At 41.2% G+C, this 20721-nt stretch overlaps 1 protein-coding gene across 1 annotated transcript; it reads left to right on the top strand.

Moving 5' to 3' along the window:
• The first annotated feature begins 642 nt into the window (after positions 1-642).
• Positions 643-20171, top strand: ttll12 (tubulin tyrosine ligase-like family, member 12). The gene is made up of 14 exons (XM_080888038.1): positions 643-848; positions 1027-1202; positions 2617-2815; positions 3089-3248; positions 3411-3544; positions 4943-5019; positions 7579-7695; positions 9047-9235; positions 10277-10388; positions 16871-17022; positions 17499-17580; positions 17672-17740; positions 18042-18180; positions 19727-20171. The coding sequence occupies exons 1-14, from the start codon at positions 708-710 to the stop codon at positions 19876-19878; spliced, it is 1899 nt and encodes a 632-aa protein (XP_080744164.1). The 5' UTR covers positions 643-707; the 3' UTR covers positions 19879-20171.
• The last annotated feature ends 550 nt before the right edge of the window (positions 20172-20721 follow it).

The raw sequence follows: 20721 nt of genomic DNA, 5'->3' as shown, positions 1-20721 counted from the left end.
TTCGATATAAAGCATCTGTACCAGCCTGAGCTTCTGCCACTTAGCGCTGCTGATAAAAACAGAAGCTACAGACAGATGTATAACAGCCGGGCCTTAGGGCAAAACAAACAGTCAGTGTGTTTGTGTTAATGGGCACGAACTGTGATTTTTGTCCGTGTCAGTAAGCATTTACAGTCATGGTACTAAGGACATATAACACCTCCCTAAGGTTTTACATATCGGGATGTAAATGAAGTCATCTGGTCCTCAGCAGGTCTTATTCAAATATAGCCTCAGATAATCATGACATTTTACACAGTCACTATCATAGAACAGCAGCTAAGCCAACATGCAGAGACAGTCTGAAAAGCGAAATGACAGAAACAACCAGGGGCTGGACTCGGTCTTTCACACTCTGCTTCTGCATTTTGTTAAATAAATAATGACTAACATGACACACCAACATGTATTATGTTGTTGTCCATCTCAGGTTGTATTTACTTAATTTAAAGACCATATTTATTTTTGTTCTGACATGTGAGACTTTGCGTTTTAACCCAGTTACTTTTTTCTAAAAGTGACCTAATGGGTTTTTAATTTGTGAAGTATGTTTTAGTTCAGATAGTCGAAAAACTCTCCCACAATGCATAGCTGTGTAGCTGTTAAACTCCTCCTTCTTCCGGGTTTACTAACGCCGTCTCCACGTGAGATACACTTCCAGTGCAGTAATGTCAACAAACCCCACGGTTCCGAATGGCGCGGAGGACGAGGAGTTCCGAGTGTTCGTGGCTCTCCACAGCGCAGCGCTCCAGGCTTCAGCTATCCCTCCGGTCTACTGGAGGAGCCTGCACCACAAGATCACCAGCGAGGTGTGCTCTGACATCACGAAGCACTGAAACACATGTTCAGTCCTAATAACTGTTTGTTTACTGTTGCAGAAAAAGCTGCTGCTGACATTTCATACACGCTGAGATGCAGCACCTTGGCGTGCACACATTAAAAGACATTCTCCCAGCAGGCCCCTTCATGCCATGTCTGTTTCCGTAGATTTATGATGCCGGGGAAGTTTTCGGAATAATGCAGTTCCAACAAGAAGATGAAGATGAGAGGGAGGGAGATGAAGAAAACGGAGAGGAGAAGAAGAAGGACAATCCTGGAGATGAGATCAGATGTAAAGTGGTTGTAACCCGGGAGAGTGGTCTGCAAGCCTCGGAGCCGACCAGGTGAGGGCGCCAAACGATAACTCTTCTTCCACTGATTGCATGTTTGTCTTTGTGCTCCTTGGAGAGGAAAGGAATGCTACGACCTTAACATTTAAGTGTTTAAATGTCTTATTTATGTCACTATATACGACTGCAGACTGCACGTCAAAGGTGCGGGCTGCACTTTAGTTGTATTTATATAATGTGTTTAAATACAGGCCTTTTATATTAAAAGTTAAAGACCCTCCAATAGTACAGAGAAAACCTGAGAAACCCTTTGGGAATAGCGGGAAGGAAAAACTCCTTTTTAACCGGAAGAAGCCTCCAGCAGGACCCGGCTCAAGGAGGGGCGGGGCCATCTGCTGCGACCAATTGGTCTGATGGGAGGGGACAATTGAGCAAGAGGACCAGACAATAATAACGAATGATTAACTAATGATGTGGTGTATAAACAAAAACAGTATTTTTTTTTTATTTGATTTCAAACTAAAACTTTTTTACATTTTGTTTCACTTTTTAGCTCAGTTTTTGTTAACTATAATAGCCGTGCCCGTGATAAGGACATAGCTATGATGATCTCCAGCCTCCAACTAACAAATCAACAAAGTAAAAGATAAATTATTTAACAGAAAATTGCTTTTCCTCTCCTCTTGGATGTTACATCATACTTTTTCATATTTGATATTTTGAGATGCTTTGATTCTGCTCCTCCAAAGCTGTGCCAAAGTCCAGGTATCTGGTATATTTATATGAGCTGAGTACTGTTTTGCTTCATATTTCCAAACTGTTAATCCTTGAACAGGTAGTTAGAGGAAGTGGATGGGGTGATGTTCAGAATAGCTGAAATTAATCAGTTGTCTTACCTCATGGTGAACAAGAATAACTGGATAGTTGTTTGTTGTGTTATTGCTGTGAACATTGAAATCCTGACCCTGTCCTTTACTGTTTTGTATTTATATAAACAAAATGACACAGAAAACCTTAAATTCATTAACATTATAACAAAATAGTGAGAAGAGAACATCGTTAACAACTGGAATTCTTAAGAAAACCATGGAAATCCCTTTAACCCTTGGTTGTAACTACATTTCATTTTCCGAGCTAAAATGAACTATTGCTTTAGTGACAAGGTTAAAGGTTCATCCAGTAATATTTCATAGACTACAAATGATTAATAAAAGTGCCCTGCAGGTCAGGGTGTCAGCTTGAAGGAATCCAGGGGGAGAGCAGCTGCAGCTTAGTCATATTACACCGCCACAGAAATATTTAACTGCATCGTTTCTGGGCAAATTTCCTGCGGCTACTTTCCATCAGCGCTTTCTTTATGTGAATAAAGAGATTTTTAAGATTTTATTAATCGTCAGCATTTTAAAGCTCTTTAAAGGTAATTTTCCAAACGAACATCTAGCGTGAGATTGTCTCCATATTCCTGCAGCGTTTTCCTGGTGGATCACGCGTGGACGTACCGCGTGGATCATGCCCGGCAGCAGCTGGAACAGATCCCAGGCCTGTTGCCCAGAATGGCGGCCCTTATGGGGCTGGACTTCCATGGTGAGGTCCCCGACCCTGACACGGTGGAGCTGGTGATGGAGCGCATGTGGAAGTACAACCAGACTTATCAGCTCTCTCAGGGGGTGTGTGAGAAAACACTGCTCTTATCACTTAGATATGTACTACACATGATTCTCCTAATACTGTATATTAGATGATTGTGGAGCTACTATAGGAACCATGATGTGAAACTTATTTCAGTATAAAGCAGCTAATGTGTAACACAAACCTGCTGAACGCTTGTCCTTACGAGGGCTGCGCACACTTTGAACAAAAGGGAGTTTGTGATAATAATGACCCGAAAGCCAGAACCTGACCCTCCTCTGCCTCACTTCCTCCCGTGTTTTCCTGTGCAGTCCCCAGAGGACAAGGTTCCCGTGTGGTACGTCATGGATGAGTTTGGCTCTCAGGTGCGGCACTCTGATCAACCGACCTGCAGCATGGCTCCTTTCTTCTACGTGCAGGGCCAGTTAGCCTACACCGTGCTCTGGCCTCTGCAGGACCTGCACGAAGGAGGTGAAAGCGCACACAGCATACACGGAGCGATCACCATGTCACAATTCAGAAAATGAATACATCTGGTTGTCTTTGGATACAAGATACCTGAAATAGAGTTTCCCTGTTAAAACATGCAACATGATTGGATGACATAATGTTTTATTACATTATTATCCACAGATGAAGTTACCCGTGACTATACATATGGAGAGCCAGACCCTCTGGTGCGGCAGTGCCGCCTGTTACCATGGATACCTAGTGATCTAGAAGAGGTCAGCAGCGTCACAGCTGAGCCCCCGGACTCATTCTTTGAGGTGAGGAGTACCACATAAATTTATCAGCCTCAAGAATTCTATTAAACTTTATTCTCATCTCAAACTCAGATTCAGTCTTTTGGATTCTTGATAAAAAAAAAAGTCAAACAGTTCACAAAGTAGTAAATAATGTTAAATAAGTTTCACTAATAGGAGATTTAAATACGACAAAGTATTTTCATTCGGTACCTAAGGCACAGTCCAGTCACCCCTTCCTCATTTCCTAAATTATGATCCAACTGTGATTAACCACGTGTTTTTGAAAGGTGAGTTCAGTTTGATTAAATACACCCAGGCCTGATTACTGGCAGACCTGTTGAATTAAGAAGACACTTAAGTAGAACCAGAACATCTTCCTAACAGTAAAATATGGTGGTGGTAGTGTGATGGTCTGTGTGGCTGCCTGAGAACCTGCAGCACTTGCTGTGGTAAATGGAACCATGAATTCTGCCGTCTACCAAAACATCCTGAAGGAGAATATCCGGCCAGCTCTTTGTGACCTCGATGCACCGTTCTCCCTCCTCCCATCTGGCAGAAGTTTTCGCAGCATCAAAACTGTAACGACCAGACACTGCAAGAGCTTTTCCCCCAAGCAGTCAGAGCCCTCAACTCACTACCACCAGACTGATAAACACAAACACCTTACAGTACTCACCAAAAGACTCAAACACAACACAAACTTCCACAAATGCACTACAAACTGGACCTGGGAACAATCTGCTTATTTGCACACTCAGTCACATAGTTACTGAACACATCTCAAATATATTTGCACATTTTGTCTCTTGCACGTCTTCGTCCGTTCTCGTCTAAAATATCCTGACTCATAACTTCAACCTTGTATTCAGTACCTGCTGCACAATCCACTCCATATTGTCTCTGTCCTGTCTGTGTTTATTACATAGATAAAGTTAGTAATAGTACCTTTTTATCACTTAATTTGACCCAAATTTAGCAAGTTATTATTTATGTGTAAATCCTAGTTTTATATCTCTTGGAGATATATTATTTATACTCATATAAATGCACCAGGGGGACTCGGGGTGAAACGCTGTATACTGTGTATATTGTTGTATTGACAATAAAGTTCTTGAATCTTGAATCTTGAGATGCTGTGGCATGACCTCAAAAACCCTCCAGTGTGGCTGAATTACAACAATCCTGCAAAGATGAGTGGGCCCAGCTGGTTTCCCCTTAATAAGAAACATTTAAAACTGCATTTTTAAAGGAGGTGAAATCTTTGTCCTGGATTTAAATTTGTTTGATGATCTGAAACGTTTAAGTTTGACAAACATATGAAGTCAGGAACACTTTTTCCCACCACTGTATGTGATGTATCCACAGTCAATATCTGAGCTGAACTGAAGCCTAATTGTTGGGTCGTCTCTGTGTCTGCAGAACATTGCTCGGGAAAACAAGGAGCAGCTTCCCGTGGAAATACAGCCTTACACTGTTCCGAAGGACAAAGTCTACAAGTAAGTTTGTCACTGTTACAGAAATCTTTTTTATTATATTTACCTGTAGGGCCTTTCTGAGTTGGGCACTGACTTGCTGCAGACTTCTGTATTTGGATAATATAATAATGATAATGTGACACAGAGAAAGTGGATATCTGAATATGAAGGAGAAATACTGAGCTGGTCCACAGCTTCAGACGTTGCTTGTTCACGCCTGTTCATGTGTGTCAGGAAGGTCGCTGCCTGCCTCCACTCTCTCCCTCACTAAAGATAACACATTTACTTTGTTGGGAATTTGCAGGTCGAGATGATCTCCGTGTAGTGTTTGTCTGACTATAGATAATATTTTAATCTCTACCAACATAGAGGCCAGATTTCAGTGTGTGGTGGAATGTATCTGAATACATAGTTGGTGCTCAACTGAAATCTAAGGTGCATGTACAGGATTCATTGTTTCATGCTACGTCTACAGCTAGAAAAACTTTTCTGAATTTAAAGAAACTCAAAATAACTTCTGCTCAGGGTTTTATACAGCAAATCGCTTCATATATGCTGTCGCTCTTCATCATGTCTCATTCAGTTTATATGCTGCTTTACATCAACATGAGTTCTCATTAGCTCAGTCTCATGTGAACTGAACCTGCTTTTTCCCTTTATGACGCTGTGTTTGTCAGTCACAGCATCACTTCTGTTATTCAAAATCACAGTCACATTGGACTCTGGTGCCTTTCTCTCACACACACACACACACACACACACACACACACACACACACACACACACACACACACACACACACACACACACACACACAGAGTCTGCTGTGCTCTCATTCACAGAATGAATGAGAGCACAGCAGAATGCTTCGGGAATCTGGGTGAAAAAGTCAGGCGTTCATTACTCAAACATGATTTTCTTACTCATCCTGGTGATTAGATCTGGTCTTGATTATACTTTGAATTAGAATTAAATATGTTGAACTATTAGCAAAGTCACTGCTAAGTAAACTCTACTTTAGCGCTCTGTGTCACCGTCCCCATAAAAAGGCTGGATGTTTAATCCTTTTCCTCCACTTGTGGGTAAAGATAAGCTGGAAGAGATCAATCTCTTTGAGATCGTATATATCAGATGAAGCCGATTAAACATATACAAGAGTATACAATGAGACTGACTGGATGTTATATTTTAAACCAGACTGTTAACCAAAAACAGCTTCTTGGTTTTTCGTCTCTCCATCGAACACATCAGTCTATTTTTGCTGCGGACATAGTGACAGGGTTCGTGCTTCGGTAAGAAGAACAGTTTGTGTTTGTGTTGTGATGCACATGTAATAACCCAGTGGTTCCCAAACCATGAATGGAGATTTTTTAAAACTCCTTTTTTGCATTTAGTGTGGACGATAAAATATTTGCCTTTTTCCACATCACGCTGTGGCCACGTTATTGTTTACATGAGATGAACTGCAGAATGGCAGATAGAGACAAAATCCTGTTAATCTGACTGTCTGCAGGTTTTACACGCTTACATACACAAACAGTTACTGTCTATTTACAAAGGCAGAGGCGTCACGGTGCCATTATTTTACGTGTAGTTGTTTTTTCCTGTGTAATAATATTCAACATTGCTGTCAATACTTTTTTCAAAATCGCCTCTCTGTGCAAAATGGGTTCAAAAACATAAACAGCTGTAGGATCCTGTTTGTCCGTGATTTAGACAGGGGAACAAATCGTGGCAGGATCAGCCTGATGTTATTTGTATCCAGCTGTAACTTTACTGTATAAAGAGCTAACATCTCCAAAATGTCAGGAGCAGTTAGTCATTACAACAAGTGTTTGTGAACTAAAAATCAAGAATGTGGGATCCTGTTCGTCCGTGATTTGAACAGCCCAGTGCGTGCTAGCAGTGTCCAAGCGTTTTTTTTTCCCTTTTCATACGGCGCCCGCCCCCTGCAATGGCCCTGCGCCCCCCCTAGGCGGCGGCCCCACACTTTGGGAAGCTCTGTATTAAGCTGTTAGGTTGTAAACTGTCTGGATGAGAACAGACATTCCTTTATTGCATAAAATACATATAATCGTGTTAGCTGATTGTGCCACTCGCTACATACAAGGAAAAATCTGTTTTTGACTCCGCAGACATCTGACTCAAACAGGCTTTCCTTCATACAGTCTTCATTTACAAAGTGCTTTACAAATCCAAACATTACAGCTAGCAGGTGTATTTTCCCGTTTCAGTATAGCTAACCAAACAACGAAGAGCCACCAGAGACTGATTTTTAGTTTACGTCCCTTCGCTTTCCCTGAGTTATTGGGTTTGTTACCAATTACCTAACATAAACTAATGCAAGTCTACTGATCGCAACCAACCAACCCATGATGTCACATAATATACTGACACAAGATGGCGCTAAACATGTTTTCAAACTTTAAGCCCTAATTTCTTAAATCCAGCGTCACAGACAGTCTGTTTTTGAGAGCAGCGCTCAGTTTATAGATAAAGAGTTTCATGTCCACTTTAAGTGCTAATTAAAAAGCTCAACAAAAAGAGTTTTTTGTTATTGTTTTGTTCATTTGTTTCCAGGGTTTACTCTGAAATGTCACAAGTAACAAACAACCTTAGCCACCCTCGGTTCCAGCTGATAGAGGATGAGGACGAGGCAGATATCATTTGGCGCTATAATCACATCAAAGACTACAGGTGAGCAAGCGAAGCTGCATTCATAACTCGGTGACATTATGGAGCTAGACAGACATGATTTCTTCATAAGTGACTGTTTCATACATGGTAGCTGTTGGATTAAAAAAACATGTGCTCAAGGAAACCAGGAAACACCTATTTCTGCAGAGTCACAGCACACAGGTCCTTGGGGCCTTATACACTAGGCTACAGAATTCAGTGAATTGTGCATAATTCTTATGCACTAAGTATAGTGCTTTTCTGATCATTGTGTCAGTAGGTTGTATTCAGTGAACACAAAACCATCACAGTTGGTACTGGTTGGCGAGTAACCTTCTTTAATAGTAATAAATCACACAGCAATAGTACATTCATGTAGCATGACAATATATTAAGTAATCCAAAGTATTCAGAATACGTTACTCTCATTGAGTAACGTAATGGAATACCTTACAAAATAAATGTTGGGCCATGTAATCTGTAATCTGTAGTGGGATACATTTTAAAAATAACCTTCCCAACACTGGTGATGTCCATGGGTCACGTTGCAAAGGGTTTTCATTCAAGCATTTTAGATATTTTTCAGTTTGAAGTTATTTTAGTTTGCCAACTTATTTTTGAGCTTCTGAAAACGAATATGACTGTGTGTAAAAACGGCTAAACACCTGAACGTTTGTTAAACTCTTCAAAATAACACTGAAAGTCTGCACATCAGTCACATTTTGATTGTTTGATTCATGTTTGTGGTGAACAGATTTATTTATATAGCGCCCTAAGGTGCTTAATATTGTAATGTAAAGATCCAACAATAATAGAGATCAGTTGTCCAAAAGGTATGATCCTGGCTGTGTTATAATATTATTATATGTTAACTCACAGTTTGTGTATTCTGTTGGTGTGTGTGTGTGTTGAGTGACTAATAGAAAGACTTTATTAGACTTTATTTCAAAGCTAACACTGATCTTGACCAACTGTCAGGCAGGAATTATGAAAACAGGCTTTATTGTGTGTGAATGCCAAGAACATGTTTTTTTGTGTGACTTAATAAGTAAATAATTAATAATAAACTCTGTATGTTTGTTGCTAGGCTGCGCTACATTGTTGCATAAACATCCCAATCTCAGCTTTAATTGATTCCAACACAATTTTAAAAAGTGACCTGTTTTCATGCTGGGGAGGTATTTAAGTTCATAAATACCAGAAAGTTAAAAGAAGTCAGAGTTCATGAGTTAATCTCAAACTCAAACATGGGATTATTCTAAGTCTATCAGCAAAGTTATGTTGACACTTGATAAAGCAGCTATGAACCAGCGTTAGGTGAGGTTGCTGTTGGACTGTCTGAAAGGTTAAGTATCATGTTTTGATTTGGCAGCAAACTCAGTGTGGAGCAGCCTCATGTGTTGCTGAACCAGTTTCCCTGTGAGAGCATCATCACGGTGAAGGACTGCCTGGCTGCTGTGGCTCGCAGGGTGAAAGGCAGCCCAGGACCCGACTGGTTACCGCAGACCTTCAACCTACAGACAGAGCTGCCACAGTTCATCAAGCATTACCAGCAACAAAGGTTGGGATTCTGATTTTGTTTGTTTCTAGTCATCTCTAGTTTTTATGACGAATAATAAAAGGAAGGAAGAACTTAACCGCAGTGTTTCACACAGACACCCTGAATAGTATACAGAAACATCTGTGCTGAGTATGGCCTGGAAGTCCTGAGGTCAAAAAGGGACACGCTCCCCTAGGGTGCTTGAGAATGACCGAGCTAAGATCCTGTGGGACTTCCAGATACAGACAAAGTGGTGATGGCTAACATAGTGATGCTGGACAAGCAGAGGAAGACGGTCGTAGTTGTTATCAAATGGCAGCAATATCAGGAAAAAGGAGCACGAGAAGCTTGAGAAGTGCTGAAAGAAGGGAACTGGAAGCTGTACATGTGGGTCACCAGCAACCAAGTATAATCCAGGCTATACTGTAACAGCTTCTGGTAGAGGCAGTGTGATGGTGAGATATCGACCTACTGCCACAGTCTGGGACTGAACTTAAACCCCACCCTGTGTTGTCATCTTTATCAGAGATTAGAGGATGGAAGGGCCTGCCTGCAGTCCCGACCTCCGTCCCATTAAACACTTACAGGGTCTGCTTGGGCATGTTGTGACAAATGCAGATTGAAGGGTGGGATCCCACAACAGTGTGTGACCGTCCTGGTGAACAGGAGAGATCCAGTCTGTGGCTTGGTATGGTTCTTCCACATGTTCCTGTTTATTAATGTTTTAAGGTCTTTACAATGTAAAGCGCCTTGAGGCGACTGCTGTTGTGATTTGGTGCTATATAAATAAAATGGAATTGAATTGTAAAATAATAAACTTTATATTTCTTCTTTCTTCAGACTTCAATCATTAATTTAATAAACAGCAGCAAGCAAAAGTCAATAGCAGCTTAAGCTGTTTGGCATCAGCAGAGATTTTAAAGGGAACAACCCACGAATGCAAGTGTGGACCATAAACAGGCAGTGTTACAATGAAGAAATAATTGAAGTTTCCTTTTATGTATTTATTATTGTTATTATCATTATTAACTGGATAATTAAAAGTTGCCTTATATTTTTCAGGGGAGAAGATAACCACTGGATCTGTAAGCCTTGGAATTTAGCTCGTGGACTAGACACACACATAACCAACAACCTGGATTACATAATCAGGCAGCGAGAGAGTACACCAAAGGTGATGGCACACATACACAGAAACCAAGAATGACACTTATATAAACTTATACAGTGGGGCAAAAAAGTATTTAGTCAGCCACCGATTGTGCAAGTTCCCCCACCTAAAATGATGACAGAGGTCAGTAATTTGCACCAGAGGTACACTTCAACTGTGAGAGACAGAATGTGAAAAAAAATCCATGAATCCACATGGTAGGATTTGTAAAGAATTTATTCGTAAATCAGGGTGGAAAATAAGTATTTGGTCAATAACAAAAATACAACTCAATACTTTGTAACATAACCTTTGTTGGCAATAACAGAGGTCAAACGTTTACTATAGGTCTTTACCAGGTTTGCACACACAGTAGCTGGTATTTTGGCCCATTCCTCCATGCAGATCTTCTCGAGAGCAGTGATGTTTTGGGGCTGTCGCCGAGCAACACGGACTTTCAACTCCCGCCACAGATTTTCTATGGGGTTGAGGTCTGGAGACTGGCTAGGCCACTCCAGGACTTTCAAATGCTTCTTACGGAGCCACTCCTTTGTTGCCCGGGCGGTGTGTTTTGGATCATTGTCATGTTGGAAGACCCAGCCTCGTTTCATCTTCAAAGTTCTCACTGATGGAAGGAGGTTTTGGCTCAAAATCTCACGATACATGGCCCCATTCATTCTGTCCTTAACACGGATCAGTCGTCCTGTCCCCTTGGCAGAAAAACAGCCCCATAGCATGATGTTTCCACCCCCATGCTTCACAGTAGGTATGGTGTTCTTGGGATGCAACTCAGTATTCTTCTTCCTCCAAACACGACGAGTTGAGTTTATACCAAAAAGTTCTACTTTGGTTTCATCTGACCACATGACATTCTCCCAATCCTCTGCTGTATCATCCATGTGCTCTCTGGCAAACTTCAGACGGGCCTGGACATGCACTGGCTTCAGCAGCGGAACACGTCTGGCACTGCGGGATTTGATTCCCTGCCGTTGTAGTGTGTTACTGATGGTGACCTTTGTTACTTTGGTCCCAGCTCTCTGCAGGTCATTCACCAGGTCCCCCCGTGTGGTTCTGGGATCTTTGCTCACCGTTCTCATGATCATTTTGACCCCACGGGATGAGATCTTGCGTGGAGCCCCAGATCGAGGGAGATTATCAGTGGTCTTGTATGTCTTCCATTTTCTGATGATTGCTCCCACAGTTGATTTTTTCACACCAAGCTGCTTGCCTATTGTAGATTCACTCTTCCCAGTCTGGTGCAGGTCTACAATACTTTTCCTGGTGTCCTTCGAAAGCTCTTTGGTCTCGGCCATGGCGGAGTTTGGAGTCTGACTGTTTGAGGCTGTGGACAGGTGTCTTTTATACAGATGATGAGTTCAAACAGGTGCCATTCATACAGGTAACGAGTGGGGGACAGAAAAGCTTCTTACAGAAGACGTTACAGGTCTGTGAGAGCCAGAGATTTTCCATGTTTGAGGTGACCAAATACTTATTTTCCACCCTGATTTACGAATAAATTCTTTACAAATCCTACCATGTGGATTCATGGATTTTTTTTTCACATTCTGTCTCTCACAGTTGAAGTGTACCTCTGGTGCAAATTACTGACCTCTGTCATCATTTTAAGTGGGGGAACTTGCACAATCGGTGGCTGACTAAATACTTTTTTGCCCCACTGTATATGTATGTGTATGTGTTCAGAAAGGGCCTTCTGTATCACTTTCCAAACCGCTTCCACTTGACCTCAGTGGTGGATGAGGTCAAAGAAAGATGGGTAGAAGACTTGATAATTAATTAGGAAACGAGAAGAGCAGTGTGATGAGAGTGACCATAAACTAGTCTTACACCCTGGACAGGTCGCTGGCCTGTCGCAGGGCTAACACAGAGTTACAGACAACCAGTCACAATGACATTCACACATCAGAATTATGCATGATTAGCTGTTATTAACTACTATTGTTAACTTCATTAACTAATAGATATTCTCATTTTATAACACTGCATTACTTTACAAAAATAATACAGTAATTCTAGAACAGTTCATCTGCTAATAAGGTTTGATTTGATCCCATCTGCTCCCGTGGTGCATGCCAAATATCTCTGGGCAAGATTAACCCCCAAGCTGCTCTCTGACGCATCCATCGGGTATGAGTGCGAGAGTGTGAATGTTAGATTAGCACAGAAAACAGTGATCAGGTAGAAAGGTGCTGTATAGGGACCACTCCATTTAACCACATAAGACATATATGATGCTATCCTTTCTATCTGTAACTCATATATTTATATTTACTGTTATCAGAACACAGGATCGATACGCTAAGGTAAAACAAATTTCCATCACAGAAATCTTCAAAGGGATACAGAGTTGCAGACTCCGTGCTGCATGACTTTAAGATTCACACGGTGTCAGGACTGTAAAGCTCACAGTTGTCAAAGGAGCTTGCAAAGAAAAGCGTCTGGACTTCTTTAGCCCTTGTGTTGTCCACGGGTCATTTTTGTCCTCTAAAGAAATCTTTTGCTATCAAAAATAACAGAAGTTATTCATTACTATACTATGAATGATTGGAATAAGTTTCAAGTAATTTGATTTATTTATGTGGTTTTTATTGAATTTTATAACGTTGGTGGTCCTCGTGGACAAAAATGACCCCAAAGTACAAAGTGTTGCAAAGAGCCGTATTTTCACACCATACTGTTTTCAAACATCTTTGATCTTGGATCACTGATGTGTGGGGTCAAGCACTGGTCATAACAACCACAACAGGCAGCACAATGAGGAGGCAGGTGCTCTATATTCAATGAAATTTTATTTATACAGCGCCAAATCACAACAACAGCCGCATCAAAGTGTTTCGTATTGTAAGGTAGACTCTACAATAATACATACACAGAAAGTATCCTCAAAAGCCTCCATTGCACTGGAGATTTGCATACTTTGATGAGCATACTTTTTTTTACCATGTTGTGCAAAGCAATGACCAGTAGGACAAAGCACATATTGTCCTCTAGTATAATGAGGAGGGAGAATCAATGTTCAGGAAGATCCAGGGTTAGAAGATATAGAAAATATTGTCAATATTTAGAGCACATGCTACCCTTTCTCTGAAAAAGCACATCAGCCACCTGCAGAAGTGGAAGAAGGCTATGAAGTGAAGAAAAGTGATGAAGAATCTGAACTATGTTCAAGTAGGTTCTCAGGCATCCAGGACATGGTAGTCTGAGGAGCTTGGAGAGAAAGTGACTGGGCTTCTTGAAGTTTCTTGAATTTTCAGAATGTGAAACTGAAATAGAAGATGTGTCAGAGGACTACACATCATCCATTTCAATTATGATGAAGACAAAGAATCAAGCAGGAAAGAGGAATCAGCTGAGACAGAGGAATATTTGCAGTAACGTGAGGAAACACTGATCTGGTCTTCTAACCTTCCCAGTGACAGACGATGCCTGACTCTCTCATGTGCCTCATGAAAGATGATCTACCACAGTCCAAGCACATGTGCCAGGTCCCATACTCCTTCAGTGGCTTTTCTACTCGAGTACTGAAAGCATTATACACAGTGTATTCTGCTTGTATTCTGCTTTTTAACGTTCACATGCCAATGGATGCATCAGAGACCAAGTTGGGGTTCAGTAACTTGCCCAAGGACACCTTGGTAAGAACTCCAGACTAGAGCACACAGAGATTGAACCAACAACCATCCAATTAGCAGATGACCTGCTCTACAGCCAACTCAATGACGAACAAGGAGGGACAACAAGAGAGGAAGAAAAATGGACCGAATGCAGCTGTAGGCATATGTGGGTGTGTTGATTCTTACTGCCGTGCATCCAGTAGAGTCGCTACGGCCAGTTTATGACATCCTGAGTCTGGTAGAGAAGTTTTCATGCTGACACAAGATTAATCATAGAAGCACAAAAAGGACATAATTTCTTGATAAAGACACAATAGATGATCGTCGTTCATGACACAAACGTGCTCCCATTTGAGGTGTATGATGTGTGTTGGTGTTGACTTGACTTGAAACACAAGTGGGTGTTCCTCCTGCTGTGATGTAAGATCCTGGTACTGATGTGACTGTATGAGCACCAAGTCCCCTTCAGAGGACTCTGTCCCCTCCAACAGAACATCCAAGTGTTGATACTAGTAGTTAAACATATGCCGTTTTATGACCAGTAGTCAATGTAGTAAATTAGCTTAACAGCTGTAGGCCATATATTATCCTTTAGTTCTAATGGTGTGCTATGTATGTAGTTTAGTCTCTATTATACTCTTGAATAAAAGAAACATAATCATTTGTAGTTCATTAGACAAAGTGTGCATTACTCTGTATCCTTGATCAGCTGTGAATGTCTGACACTGTTTTCTTGAGATGTTTTATTGCTGAATCATGTGAAGAAGGCTGTAAGAGGGAGACTAGGTGTCTGGGCAGAAGAGATAAAACCACATTCCTTACCCCCCTTCCTGCTTTACACAGAAAGACAGGGAGGCAAGGTCAGGAGCCAGGCTCGCTAAGAATTAGAAAAACATGTGAAGATGCAGCTTTTATGACAAAGAGGGGGGCTGTGACTAGCTATAAAAGTCTGTGAAAGTTGCTACCATTTTGAGACATGCTGTCGAACCTCTGCAGGCATCTCTCCCGTCCGGACGTTGTAATGCTCTGACTGTTGAATTGTATGGAAATAAATGATTGTTGATTGAGCATTTATACACCGAGTATTGTCCTTCCTTCAGCCCAAAGATTCAAAGAATTGGGAGATTTCAACACAAGTAAACCAGGGAACTTTGAGACAAAAACATGGGCAGCATGTGATGCAGGTCCAGCTGTACATGGAACATGCTCGTGTGCGATGGCAAACCGTCTGTCCTGCAGTCAGGACACGAGTTGTCCCTAACATTGCAGGTTTCCAAAAGAAAACAATCACCTGTAACAGCTTGTTTACTGTATATGCCCCTTGGCCTGCAACTGCAGAAAGAAAGCTGTCCATGATGGGACCAGTGCAGAGGAATAAACCTGAGCTTCCTCCTGCACTTGGGTCAAATATGGACACGCCTTTGTCCTCATGAAAGTTTGCCTTCACTCAGACTCATGCCCTCCTACCATGCCAAAATATAGAAAACTGTCAGGCAATGAGTTGGAATAAAGTTGAATAAAACCTTGAAACACAGAGATGGATGATATTTTATACTTGTTGCTTCAAAGCAAACGGGGTCATTTTTGAGCCCTGAGGACCACAGGTGTGATTATGTGCTGCCATTTAAAATTTATAAATGGTTCAAAAAAAGAATTCTCACTAAAGTTCAACATACAGCACTCTGTATGTTGAACTTTAGTGAGAATTCTTTTTTTAAATTTTTTTTAAATTTTTTTTAAATATTTAATTTAATTAAATATTTAATTTTCTTGTTTTATTTTCGCTAAAAAACAGGGTGTATTTTTTGTAAAGAAGGTCTGGTGGCCCTAAAATGTAAAATGTTGGGTAAATTATGTGTTAATGTGTTGGTCTTAAGTAAAACTAAGGTGTAACACTGAATTGATTGACAATTTATACTTTTTACTTTAAAAAACAGTCAAATGAAGTGGGGACACTTTTGACCCCTGAGGACCACCAGTGTGATTATTTGCTGCCATTAAAAAAATTTAAATGGTTCAAAAAAAAATTCTCACTAAAGTTCAACATACAGCACTCTCTAGTTATTCAGATAGTCAAAATTATCTAAACAATTAAATATTTAATTTTCTCAATTTGTTTTCGCTAAAAAACAGGGTTTATTTTTTGTAAAGAAGGTCTGGTGGCCCTAAAATGTAAAATGTTGAGTAAATTTTGTGTTAATGTGTTGGTCTTAAGTAAAACTAAGGTGTAACACTGAATTGATTGACAATTTATACTTTATACTTTAAAAAACAGTCAAATGAAGTGGAGACACTTTTGACCCCTGATGGCTCGCATTGTATGCAAATCGGGAGGACATCACAAGGGTTAAGTTGCTTGAAGACGTTTCACCTCTCATCCGAGAAGCTTCTTCAGTTCTAAGGTCAAATGGTGGAGAGTCCCAGATATAAACCTAGTGGGAGTGACCCCCCACAGAGGGACAAAAGGACCCCCTGATGATCCTCTAATCGCCTGAGCCAAGGTGGGAAACTGGGTGTGGGTCCCAATCAGCCAGAGTTTCGGGTGAGTTCATTGTGAAACCTGGCCCCACCTTATCATGTGAATTCCTGAGGTCAGATGGCCCAGGATGTGAGTGGGCGTTAAGGCGTCTGGGGAGGGAACTCAAAACTGGATTATAGATGGCAGAGAGTTGGTGTCGTAAACCCCCGCCTCTGTTCAAAGATGGTCGCTCACAGTGGACATAGATGGCTTCTTTCACTCCTCTTTCAAACCATCTGTCCTCTCTGTCCAAAATGTGAACATTGGCATCCTCGAAAGAGTGACCTTTATCCTGTCATGACCTGGATGACTGAGAACCTTCACAGACAAAGCTCACAGTTGTTTTCATGTTCCAGGTGGTGTGCAAGTATCTCGAAGATCCAGTCCTGTTCAACAGGGAGGAAGTGGGAATGGTGAAGTTTGACATTCGCTACATGTTGATGTTGCGTTCTGTGCAGCCTCTGCGTCTCTATGCCTATAATGTCTTCTGGCTGCGCTTTGCCAACAGGTAAGAAATGCATACATACAGAAAGAGTTCTTTCCTGTAGGGTACCTTTCTCTGCACAGTCTGATTCCTCAGACTTTGCTTAGTGTCCACAGATTATTAAGTATGGATTACATCCATACTTAATAATCTGTGGACACTAAGCAAAGCGAAGTCAGACAGGAAAAGGCAGATGATGGCTCACACTGCTTTTGTGGCACTCATTAGTTTGTTTGTTCTTGTTCCATTTGATGTAAAAAATAACAGCACAATTTAATTAAATATATCAAAAGTTAACATAGAAGTTACAAACCAACCAAAACTAGCAAAATAATGTTTCTGTCTATTCTTTCCTATTCAAAGATTGTCTTGTTTCTTATCCATCGATTGGCTCTTCACGAAGTTAAACCTGTTTGTTGTTAAACCTGGCAGTTTGTTGTTGCTCCTCCATCCTTGACCCTTTGCCGTGCTGGTGCTGATCTTTCGGTGTTTCTGCCTAGACCGTTCTCCTTGGACCATTTTGATGATTACCAAAAGCACTTCACTGTCATGAACTATGCCGAGGGGGTGGAGCTTAAGCAGGTATCTTCTCTATTTTAATTTGTATGTCTTGCCATAGCTGTTGTCGTCATCAAAGTCTAGTGATAACAGTTTGGATGGGTCCCTTTCGTAGGTGCACTATGATGAGTTCATCCCAATGTTTGAGAAGCAGTACCCACAGCATCCATGGAAAGAAGTGGAAGTGAGTGAAAATGTTAAGTGCTTTTCAGTTTAGGATGCTCTTTCTGAGAGTTTAGGGAAATGGTTTGTTTATAAGAAGTGATACCAAGCTGGTCACTGATGTTTTCAGTCATCAGTGGCATGTCAGCACAAATTATGATTCTTCCAGGAGTATCTAAAGCCCTCACACCACCTGTTGAATCTGCAGATTAGGTAGCAGCATCTGCACAGATTGTGAAGCACGTGTGACAGTATCTCTAAGGCCTTAATCCTAGTATGGTTATCGTACTCAAATCTGGGTTTCTGTCCATTTTTCTTTACAGGGAGAGTTATTTAAAGCTTTCAAGGAGCTCTTTGAGGCAGCCACTTCTAGACCGGCACCATATGGTATTTGTCCCTATCCTTCATCCCGGGCCATCTATGCTGTAGACCTCATGCTAAAGTGGAGTAGAGGACAAAATGGTGAGCATTTATCCTACTGATCATCAAAGCCAGTAACATTTGTTTGAGCCTCAGAGGAATGGCACCTTAACCACATTTGTTTCAAAGGCAAGCTCTCTTTTCATTTGACCTGGCTCATGTTTTTTCTTCTGTGACCTTTGGGAGCATCTCTCTACATTTATTTTGTCTCCCCAAATTCATTAACACAAGATTCTGTAACTTTGAGATTCTGCTTCAATCAAGGTTGAGAGGGCGGAGGAGAGGTTGCAAATTTGTCCCGTTATGCATTCCCAGGCAGAAAAGAATCACACAGACTCATTTAAAAGCTGTGCAAAGCATGTTTTACCATCATTCAACTTTCTGGAAAGCTCGGAGGAAATCCACACTGTACAAGTACAGATTGCAAGATAAAAAGGATCATCATGTATAGCAGCCCTGACAGTAGAAAAGAGGTTAAAGTGGGTTATAAGTTTAAATACTTAACAAGCAAGTTGCATTTTAGCAGCATCTCTTGCAGCAAACTGGCTCTCAGAACCACCGTCACAAGTTCAGATCAGGCTGGTGTCAGGCTGCATGAGAGGCATTTCCATCCTTCGCTCCACGTGTGAAGAAATCAGGATGTCAGTGACACAGGACGTTAGCTGTCCAATTCTGATACAAGGTTTTTTCTCTCTTAAATGATTTAGCTGCTTGGTAGACTCTTCCATGTGATTAACACTCTCCCTGATGCACAGCTAGAATTGAGTGAATGTCTGTATTTGTGTAGTAAATATGTAAAAGAGGTCGCTTTCACGACTAAATCAAAATGAGCCCTTGTAGTATCTATCAACATTTCAGAGGCCTTATTGAGCTCGAGGTCTTTTGAAGACAAAGGCTCAGAGTAAAACAAGGATTCATGAAAGTGACAGGAGAAGGGTACAGATTAAAGAAAAGAAACTCAAAACCCCTTTTTTACAACAAAACATGCAGACCCTACCCCAGAGTCTGAATCCTTGTAATCGTGCCTTGGTGCATCTGAACCAGAATAAAGTGTCTGTATCTAGACTTCAATTCAATTCAGTTTTATTTACACAGCGCCAAATCACAGCAGCAGTCGCCTCAAGGCGCTTTGTATTGTAAGGTAGACCCTATAATGATACATACAGAGAAAAACCCAACAATCACATGACCCTCTATGAGCAAGCACTTTGGTGACAGTGGGAAGGAAAAACTCCCTTTCAACAGGAAGAAACCTCCAGCAGAACCAGGCTCAGGGAGGGGCGGGGCCATCTGCTGCGACCGGTTGGGGTGAGAGAAGGACGACAGGATAAAGACATGCCATATTTTGCAGTTATTTTCTGCTTATCCAGTCTTCTTAAAATATGGCATCAAGAAATGTGTTTACTGTGAGCTTCAGAGAGCTTAATGAGACAGTGTCTTTGGAAAGTGTTTGGCTATTTCGGCCCATTTACAGTCTTTTTACAAAACTACACCTGTTGGCGGCACAACAGGTGTAGTTTTGTAACAAGACATTGCACATATCAGCTTATCAGACTAAAACTTTATTTACTGTGTTCTCATCCTTCAGGTGAACGTATAATACAACCTCAGATCCTAGAGTTGAACTTCAGCCCAGACTGTGCCCGGGCCTGCCTCTACCACCCTGACTTCTACAACCACATGTTTCAGACGCTGTTCCTGGATCAGCCTGAGGAGTGCCCTGTCACGCAAATCATGTGATTAACCGAACATGATGGAGGAGTGTCTTTAGTTTATGTTTTCATGCTTCAAGTTGCTGAAATCTTCCCCTTATCCATCTGCGCTGCATAGGTTTGGTGGAACTCCCTGTATGCGAGATAACAACTGTGCATACTCTGCTGGTTGTGTGCTCGTAGAGTCGTATAGAGGAACACCTTGTCAACTCTGTGTTGCACAGTGAGATTAAAAATGGATAAACTTCAGTTTCTGTTAATGATTTCTCTTGATGTAATCTCTTTAGTTTCACTGTTCATTAAAGCCATATTGTACTCTTTCATCTGTGTCATTATAATTACTTTTTCTTTCTTTTGCTGTATGTTTCCTCATGCACACACGGCTGACATTGTTCTGCAGTTCCTGCAGACAGTAGCTCAGAAGACGTCACACATATACTGCATACAAAAAATGAAAGATATAGTTCGAAACTCCATCAAAGAAAAAATCCTACTGGACATGTGATATGTGTTGATGCAGGCCCTATTAGGATCCCAGAAAGTTGATTCTGTTTATCTGGATGCAGCGTGTTCAGTGGGAGAAATGTTTCGTCCCAAGTGACTTTTTTTAGTCTCAGGCTGAGACTGTGAAATTGCCATCAGTAATGGGAGCACCAACTGGGTGAATCAGGTCATAAAACCTGTTTTCATTCTATGCTGTAGTGTTGTAAATAGACAAATTAGAAAAGTGTAACATCATAATTCTAGAAAATAACCAAAAATACGCTGTTATTACAACTATGGTTATTTTAGGGGTGCTCTGATGATACCTAAGCACCCCCAAATGGGTCTAAATTGGTTATGTGTCAGTATAATACAACACCGACTGAAC

Source organism: Rhamphochromis sp. 'chilingali' (assembly GCF_963969265.1).
Source record: "Rhamphochromis sp. 'chilingali' genome assembly, chromosome: 7".
Lineage (NCBI taxonomy): Eukaryota > Metazoa > Chordata > Actinopteri > Cichliformes > Cichlidae > Rhamphochromis > Rhamphochromis sp. 'chilingali'.
The sequence above is the reverse complement of the archived record's forward strand: the minus strand, read 5'-3'. Positions and strand labels throughout refer to the sequence as shown.

Bases quoted from the DNA above. Each gene is read 5' to 3' on its own strand.
- ttll12 (XM_080888038.1), top strand. From the start codon at position 708: ATGTCAACAAACCCCACGGTTCCGAATGGCGCGGAGGACGAGGAGTTC. The intron at 9,236-10,276 runs GTTGGGATTCTG...TATATTTTTCAG, and splicing joins AAGCATTACCAGCAACAAAG to GGGAGAAGATAACCACTGGA. The intron at 17,581-17,671 runs GTATCTTCTCTA...TCCCTTTCGTAG, and splicing joins AGGGGGTGGAGCTTAAGCAG to GTGCACTATGATGAGTTCAT.